Raw genomic sequence first — 9,545 nt, 5'->3', positions numbered from 1 at the left:
AGCAGAAACCAATTAAATAGAAACCAAAAGAACAGTAGAACAAATCAATGAAAGTAGGAGCTGGTTCTTTGAAAGAATTAATAAGATTGATAAATCCCTGACCAGACTTATCAAAAAGAAAAAAGAACCCAAATTAATAAAATCATGAATGAAAGAGGAGAGATCACAACCAATACCAAAGAAATACAAACAATTATAAGAACATATTATGAGCAACTATATGCCAGCAAATTTGACAATCTGGAAGAAATGGATGCATTCCTAGAGACGTATAAACTACCAAAACTGAACCAGGAAGAAATAGAAAACCTGAACAGACCCATAACCAGTAAGGAGATTGAAACAGTCATCAAAAATCTCCAAAAAACAAGAGCCCAGGGCCAGACAGATTCCCAGGGGAATTCTACCAAACATTTAAAGAAGAATTAACTCCTATTCTCCTGAAACTGTTCCAAAAAATAGAAATGGAAGGAAAACTTCCAAACTCATTTTATGAGGCCAGAATTACCTTGATCCCAAAACCAGACAAAGACTTCTTTAAAAAGGAGAATTTCAGGCCAATATCCTTGATGAACACAGATGCAAAAATTCTCAGCAAAATACTAGCCAATAAGATCTAGCAGTACATTAAAAGGATTATTCACCACGACCAAGTGGAATTTATTCCTGGGCTGCAAGGTTGGTTCAACAACTACAAATCAATCAATGTGATACAATACATTAATAAAAGAAAGAACAAGAACAGTATGATACTCTCAGTAGATACAAAAAAGCACTTGACAAATATAGCATTCTTTCTTGATCAAAACTCTCCACAGTGTAGGGATAGAGGGTATATAACTCAATATCATCAAAGCCATCTATGAAAAACCCATAGCAAATATCATTCTGAATGGGGAAGAACTGAGAGTTTTTCCCCTAAGGTCAGGAACACAGCAGGGCTGTCCACTATCACCACTGCTATTCAACATAGTACCAGGAGTCCTAGCCTTAGCAATCAGACAAGAGGAAATAAAAGCATCCAAATTGGCAAAGAAGTCAAACTCTCACTCTTTGCAGAGGATATGATACTTTATGTGGAAAACCCAAAAGACTCCATTCTGAAACTGCTAGAACTCCTACAGGAATTCAGTAAAGTGTCAGGATATAAAATCAATGTACAGAAATCAGTTGCATTTCCATAAACCAACAGCAAGACAGAAGAGAAATGAAAGAGTCAATCCCATTTACAACTGTACCCAAAACCATAAGATACGAAGGAATAAACCTAACCATAGAGCAAACAATCTGTTTTCAGAAAACTATAAAGTACTCATGAAAGAAATTGAGGAAGACACAAAGAAATGGAAAAATGTTCCATGCTCATGGAATGGAAGAACAAATATTATGAAAATGTCTATGCTACCTAAAGCAATCTACACACTTAACACAATCCCTATCAAAATACCATCAATGTTTTCCAAAGAAATGGAACAAATAATATTAAAATTTATTTGGAACCAGAAAAGACCCAGAAAGCCAGAGGAATGTTGAAAAAACAAAAACAAAACAAAACAAAAAAAAAAAAAACAAAGTTAGCAGCATCACAATTCCAGACTTCAAACTCTATTACAAAGCTGTAATCATCAAGACAGTATGGCCCTGGCACAAAAATAGACACAGAGATGAATGGAACAGAAGAGAGCCCAGAAATGGACCGTCAACTCTATGGTCAACTAATCTTCAACAAAGCAGGAAAGAATATACAATGGAAAAAAGACAGTCTCTTCAACAAATGGTGTTGGGAAAATTGGAAGAAGAAAGAAAATGAAAATTGGCAGAAGAATGGAACTGGACCATTTCCTTATACCATACACAAAAACAAACTCAAATTGGATAAAAGACTTCAGTGTGAAACAGGCATCCACCAGAATCCTAGAGAACACAGGCAGCAACCTCCTTGGCCTCAGCCACAGCAACATGTTGTTAGATACATCTCCAAAGGCAAGGGAAACAGGCACCTCATCAAGATAAAAATATTTTGCTCAGCAAAGGAAACAGTCAACAAAACCAAAGACAACCTACAGAATGGGATAAGATATTTACAAATGTCTTATCAGATAAAGAACTAGTATCCAAAATCTATATAGAATTTATCAAATCCAACACTCAAAGAGCAAATAATCCAACTGAGGAATGGGCAAAATACATGAACAGACACTTCTCCAATGAAGACATACAAATGGCTAACAGACACACGAAATAATGTTCAACACCACTCGGCATCAGGGAAGTGTAAATCAAAGCCACAATGAGATACCACCTCACATCTGTCAGAATGGCTAAATTTAACAAGTCATAAAATGACAGATGACGTCGAAGATGCAGAGAGAGGGGAACCCTCCTATACTGTTGGTAGGAATGCAACACTGGTCCAGCCACTCTGGAAAACAGCTGGGGGTTCCTCAAAAAGTTGAAAATAGAGCTACCCTATGACACAGCAATTCACTACTATTAGGTGTTTACCCCAAATATAAAAATGTGGTGATCTGAAGGGGCACCTGCACACCAATGTTCAGAGCAGCAATGTACACAATAGCCAAACTATGGAAAGAGCCCAGATGACCACCAATGGATGAATGTATAAAGAAAATGTGGTATACCCGTACAATGGGATATTAGCCATCATAAAGATGAAATCTTGCCATTATAATGATGTGGATGGAACTAGAGGGTATTATGCTAAGTGAAATAAGTCAATCAGAGAAAGATAATTATCATATTCACTCATATGTGGAATTTAAGAAATAAAACAGAGAAGCATAGGGGAAGGGAGGGAAAAATAAAACAAGATGAAATCAAAGACAGAGACAACCATAAGAGACTCTTAACCATAGGAAAAAAACTGAGGATTGCTGGAGGGGAGAGGAATGGTGGAATGAGGTAACTGAGTGATGGACATTAAGGAGGGCATAGGATGTAATGAACACTAGGTATTATACACAACTGATGAAACACTGAAAGCTAGGTCTGAAAATAATAATATACTACATGTTAATTGAATTTAAATAAAAAATAAAAATTAAATAAAATAAAAAATGAATTCCATGGGGCACCTGGGTGGCTCAGTGGGTTAAAGCCTCTGCCTTTGGCTCAGGTCGTGATCCTAGGGTCCTGGAATCAAGCCCCACATCAGGCGCTCTAGTCAAGAGGGAGCCTGCTTCTTCCTCTCTCTGCCTGCCTGCCTACTTGTGATCTCTGTCTGTCAAATAAATAACATCTTTAAAAAAAAAATGAATTCCATAAGAAAATATACAAAAAGTGCTAAAAGAAAAAAATGACAATTTAAAAATTCTATGTGCAATTAGACATATCTTAAGAAAATGAAGATTAAAATAATTTTTCAAACAAAAAAAAGTGAACAAATTTATCACCATCAGTAGCACACTATAAGGAATACTAGAAAGTTATTCAAGCGTGAGAAGTGATCTCATATGAAAGCACAACTCTTATACCTAGTACCTAAAAGGTTAAATATGTGCATAAATATAAAAGCCTAAATTTTTTGAAAATATTATTGATTTCATGTTATTCTTTCATGTGAAAATAACAGTGACAAATAGGTCAAATGTGTATAATTAAATATAGTAACACTAAGGGCAGGAGGAGGTAACAAAAATTATACTGTTGTATTTTGTTGTTTGTTAAATACCATAATACTAATTCAAGGTAGACTATGATAAATGAAGGATACATAATATAATTTCTGGTGTAGCCACCAAAAAATATTAATAATGTAAAAAGGACAGCCAGAAGAGCCAATAGGGAAGAAAAACAGAGTAAATATCCATTAACCTAAAAGAAAGAGGTGGAGGGAAAGAATGAAGAAATGTGGAAAAAATAGAAAACACATAACAAAATGTCAGACTTAAAATCAACAGTATTAGAAATTATATTAAATGTAAATGCTTTTAACACTTCAATTTAAAAACATTCACCTGGATTTAAAAAAATGCAAGACTCAAATGTTATGTTGTTTACATCAGATACATCTTAAATTTAAGGAAAGATACACTGAAAGTTAAAGGATGAAAAAAGATATCCCTTGCAAAGAATGCCTGTAAAAATGCTGGCATGGCTATATTAATACCAGAAAAAAGTAAAATTCAAAACTAAGAATATAATAGAGATAATAAGAATTATATCATGACAAAGGGTCAGTTCATCAGGGAAACATACCAGTCCTAAAGATATATGCACTAAATATAACTTGAAAATACATGAAACACTAATATACCAAAACAACACATCAACAACAATAATAGGCAATTTTAACATATCTCTTTAAGGGAATAACAGAAAAACGGCAAAAAATTTTAAAGATTTCAAAAACCCTAGTAATAAACTTGACTTGACATTTATATATTAAACAACTGCAAAATCCACATTGTTTTTTAGTACACCTGGAGCATTCACCAAAATAGGCCATAGGCTGGACCATAAGCAAAACAATAATTTCAACAGATTGAAATTGTGTATGTATATTCTCTGACCATGACTGAATTAACAATAAATCAATAAGAAAAGACTAAACAGAAAATATCCAAATATTTGGAAGTTAACACACTTCTAAGTAATCCAAAATTCAGAGATCAAAGTGAAAATTGGAAAAAATTTGACCTGAAGAATAATAAAAATACAACATATAAAAATTCACAAAATGAAGCTAAAGAAGTACATAGAACAAATTTATACTTTTAAAGGAATTAGAAAAGGTTTAAAATAAATTATCTAAACTTCCAATTCCAAAAGCCAGGAAAAGAGCAAATTTTTAAAAAGGCAGAAATCAATGAAGCAGAAAACAGAGGCAATAAAAAAAAAAAGACAAGAGGTGGTCTGAGGGATTAAGGGATTCATTATTGTGAAAATTCTGTTATCAAGACTGATCAGAAGAGAACTACAATTACTATGATTAGGAATGAAAGAAGGGACCTAGGGGCTCCTGGGTGTCTCAGTGGGTTAAGCCTCTGCCTTTGGCTCAGGTCATGATCTCAGGGTCCTGGGATCAAGCCCCGCCTTGGGCTCTCTGCTCAGCAGGGGTTCTGCTTCCCCCCGCACCCCACCTGCTCTCTGCCTACTTGTGATCTCTCTCTCTTTCTCTCTCTCTGTCAAATAAATAAATAAAATCTTTTAAAGAAAGAAAGAAAGAGGGGACATAACTACAGACACTAAAAAATGTTACTAAGAACAACTTTATGCCAAAAGATCAGCCACTAAATGAAATGGGTAAACTCCTTTAAGATTACAACATTTGAAAAAACTATTGCAGAAAAAATCTAAATAGTCCTCTATTAAAGACATTGAATCCATAATTAAGATCTACTCACAAAGAAAACTCCAGCTACCTTGGTGAATTTTATCAAATATTTATTTGGAAAACGAAACAACCTCATACAACCTTTCAGAAAATGGAAAATGACAGAAACTTTTCCCAACTCAGTTCATCAACTTTTTCACTAAACTCTGATAGAGGTTAATCTTTACCCCTGAGATCCAAGTCCAAGCTCTCTGGGTCCTTCTGTTTTCTGGGATTCATCCTGTGGATCACCTAGTCAAGGAACAAGGGAAGGGTGGTGGGTAGAGCAAGAATCCTGGACGGTAATGTACAGTCCTCAAAGTGAACACAGCTTCCTTCAGAAGCCTAGACTGGGGTTGTTGGGTGGGTAAAATGGATATATATCGGATTAACTGAGATCTGTATGCCCCAGTCAAGTCCGGTGAGAAAACCAGGAGGAGGACCATGGACTACCTACCACCCATGAGCTCTTCCTGAGTAAAAGTTGATGCAGATTTCCAGCACCTGGGGCCCCAGGCAGGAAAGCAGCAGTGGGTGGTAGGAGAGCTGGGAAAAAGAGCTCAGTGAGTCTGGTCAGGATGGGGATGCTTGAGTTGATGTATCTTCAGTTAAGGGACCTGATATGACAGAACTGAAGCCTCAGGGGTAGAGGAAGAAAGAAATACAGATGCACATGCAAATAGTTCCACATGCAGTTTATTGTTTCCTTTGACTGTGACCAAGGGAGGAAAGGTGGAATTTTCATTTCAGTGAGACACTCTGTAATATCCATTGTCCTCTGAAGGAATTATTAGTTACTATGGAAAAGAAAAGAGACATATTTTTAAGGTACCAACAGCAAATAAACTCCCCTCCACTGTAAAATATATAAACAACTGGGGGTACTGCCAAGCAAAAAAATTCAAATGTCAGAAAAAAGCATTCTAGAAAAACTTTTTGCAATTAACTTGTGAAATTATTTGCCTTAGATTAATGTTTATGCTACAATTTCCTGATTTCTGGAGAAGCATCATATTTAATCAGAAGTATTGCAAATGAAAAACTTACATTTTTCCACATACAGTGTTTATGAATGTAACAGTTAAGAGTTGGCATTTTTTTAGAAATTGAAATATATTATTAATTTTACTTTTTCCATATATTGGAGCTAATCTATTTGGTTTTTCATGTTGTAAACAGTGTTTTGTTTTTGGCAGTTAGAAACTCGTAGGCCTTAAATATTATGCCTATAATACCTAGTGGATAAAGTGGCCTTGATTATGAATTTATTTTATAGACTAATTTACATATTTATATATTGTATCTTATTAGATATCTTATTGAATTCAAACTCTTTAATTCCATTCTGTCCACAAGAGCAAGTTCCCAACAGAACTTTATTAAACTGAAGAAAAAAGACTAAATGAATAAATACTCATTAATAGCAAGATTAGTAAAGATTAATATGTTGTTTCTGATATAGTACTTAACTAATTCATCTACCTAATAAATACCTAGGATTTAATTATAGGTTATAAATTTTGTTTCAATTTTAGAAACAGCTCCTAATGTACTTACCTGCTGTTAGGTGTTTGGGGTGCTTTCCTGTGATTTGGATCTAAGTAAATAAGGAAATAATACTTTCATTTTGATAAAATGCAACCTGATAAAGTTACTTTTTTTTATTTTTAATGAAAGTTTCTTCCTCTTTCCTTCAAAATAATAGTAAGAAAGAAATATCTACCAAACGTCTATGTTTATACTCTTTATTACCAAAGTCAAAATAAAATTCTTGGGACCCTTTTCTAATTTTTATATCTATAGATTAATCTCTAATCCTCTAACCAAAAGAATTAGAGAAAAAAGAATAAATTAAAGAGAAATTTAAAGAGGTTTATTGACAGAGAAAATAATATAGATAGTAAGATTAGTGAGATAATTCAGTGATAAGTGATATAATTTTACTCTTCCCATCCTTTCCTTACCTCTGCTATCTTGTATCTTCAGAATGTAAAGTAGGTTTTTCCTACTACTCTGTGAAACACACTTCTTAAATATATGGTTGACCCCTGAACAACACAGAAGTTAAGGTTGCCAACCCCCACACAGTCAGAATCCATGTATAACACTTTGACTCCCACAAAATTTAATTACTTAATAGTTTACTGTTGACTGGAAGCCTTACTGATAATATAAAGTCGATTAACACATACCTTATATTTTATATGTATTATATACTGTATTCATATAATTAAGTAAGCTGGAGAAAAGAAAAATTATTAAGAAAGTAATAAGGAAAATATATTTGCAGTATTGCACTATATTTATTTTAAAAATCCATTTTAAGTGGATCTGCTTAGTTCAAATCCATGTTGTTCAAAGGTTAACTGTAGTTAGTTTTCCCCCAAGCCAATTTAGAAATCTAGACTTATGAGTCTACTGACATGCACAACCCATTAGATATCCATCATTTTAAAAAATTCTTATTTTAGTAATGTTATAACACAAAGAGCTTGTTCTACCAATATCTCCCACCAGCTTTTCAACTGAAAAAAAAAATATTTAAAATAGAAATTTAAAAAGAACAGAAGAAAAAAATCTAATAGGCGCTATAATAATAAAAGCACAGCAACTATACCTAGCTTATTAAATTTAAATGAAAGAATATTCAAGGATGTTTTTCTGGTATATACTAAACACAAACTGGATGAATGGATTAATGTTCCAAATTATATTCTTCAAATGCAATATATAATGTCCTATGAATGATGTCCTTGACTATCCCTCAATCCAGTTGAACACCATTTCTAGAAGAGGATGATTACGTGAACTTCATATTCTATGAGAGAGGGGACTCCAATTAGAATAGTTATAATATTAATTGTGTATGTGAAGTTCAAGAGAATCACTTATTCAATAAGTTAGTATTTTTGCACATGTACTCTGCTAGGTGCTAACGCTAAATTGGTTAGCAAAGACACATGGCCATTACCTTCAAGTGGTATCAGAGTATAGAGGGAAAGTAATGCTTCTAGGTAAGCAAAGGGCTGGAAGAATTACAGTGTTTGAGCATTATATCACAAATCCCATGAAAGGGAATGGAGATAATAAAATCAGCTCTTTTTCCATAATTAGTTGAGAAAATGTAACTAACATCTATAAGAGGTTATGATGTTAGAAGACATCTAAAAATAACAGAGAGAATCAAGGATGTAGAAATTCCATAGCTTCTCTAATGGAGGAAAGGACTTCATCAGAAAGGATAGAAACTATAAATGTTATGGTATAGCCTGAAAATTTAACCCATGGCTATAAAGGATTTTCTGGAAAACTAGTGGATTGAAAGTAACTAAAAGAAGACACTTGGAAAAATATCAGACCGTATGAGAAAACTAAACTCTCTAAGGAAGAAGGAAAGGTGAGCAGACCAGTATTTGATGACTTCAGAGGGATCACAAGGCCACAACTGTGGAGCATGGGAAACTGAAAACTTAAGAAAAATTCAGAGAACCCTTGTTAACACAACTTTGGGCTGTTGAGGGGCTATGAGAAGCAAAGAATTTTAGTGTGCTTATGACACCATCTCTTTGATAAACTCCTCCTAAATGGAGTTCACTCAGTTGTTTATACTGAGGTTATAGAGGCAAATGTAATCTGAACCAAAAAAAATTTCCCTTTATGCATCTCAACAGAAAGGATGTATAAATCCTCTGCTTATGAGTTAGTTCCACCAAATAGTTATAGAGACCTTGTCTCATTAGATTTAACTAGTTTTTCCTATGTACCAATAAAGTAAGCAATCAATAAAAATTCAGTCAGCTGAAGAAAAAAGACTCATTCCTAGAATGGAAAATATTAAAAAATTATCTTTAGGGCTTTATCAATTGTGGGTGCTCAAAAAATATTAAGCAATTATTTATTTGTTCATTCTTATTTTCAAGGTACACTTATTTATGAGAAACACTTCCTAAATTTCTTACCTGCTGGTATATGTTTGAGCACTACTTTCTGACCTGGATCTAAATAAAAATATAAGATAAAAATAATGTCTAACAGTTATATTAAGAAACTTGACTATATTAAAAATGAAGATCAGGACATTTTACACCAAAACTAACTTAACACCTGGGACATGCAAAAAAATATTATTCTTATTTACCCAACATCAAGTGCAACATATAACGCAAAACTTAAGTTTCCCAGTGGGGAAAAGTATCTACATAGCAGAGAT

At 33.7% G+C, this 9,545-nt stretch overlaps 1 protein-coding gene across 1 annotated transcript in view; it reads right to left on the bottom strand.

Moving 5' to 3' along the window:
* Positions 1-6,057: 6,057 nt before the first annotated feature.
* The window catches only part of ADAM32 (ADAM metallopeptidase domain 32), a 184,102-nt gene continuing 180,614 nt past the window's right edge, over positions 6,058-9,545 (bottom strand). Inside the window, 3 exon segments of the mRNA XM_047717148.1 lie at positions 6,058-6,132; positions 6,893-6,932; positions 9,295-9,333. Of these exon segments, the coding sequence (XP_047573104.1) occupies positions 6,899-6,932; positions 9,295-9,333 (73 nt within the window). The 3' untranslated portion in view covers positions 6,058-6,132; positions 6,893-6,898.

This window comes from Lutra lutra, chromosome 2, assembly GCF_902655055.1.
Source record: "Lutra lutra chromosome 2, mLutLut1.2, whole genome shotgun sequence".
Lineage (NCBI taxonomy): Eukaryota > Metazoa > Chordata > Mammalia > Carnivora > Mustelidae > Lutra > Lutra lutra.
This window is presented reverse-complemented; position numbering and strand designations above follow the sequence as displayed.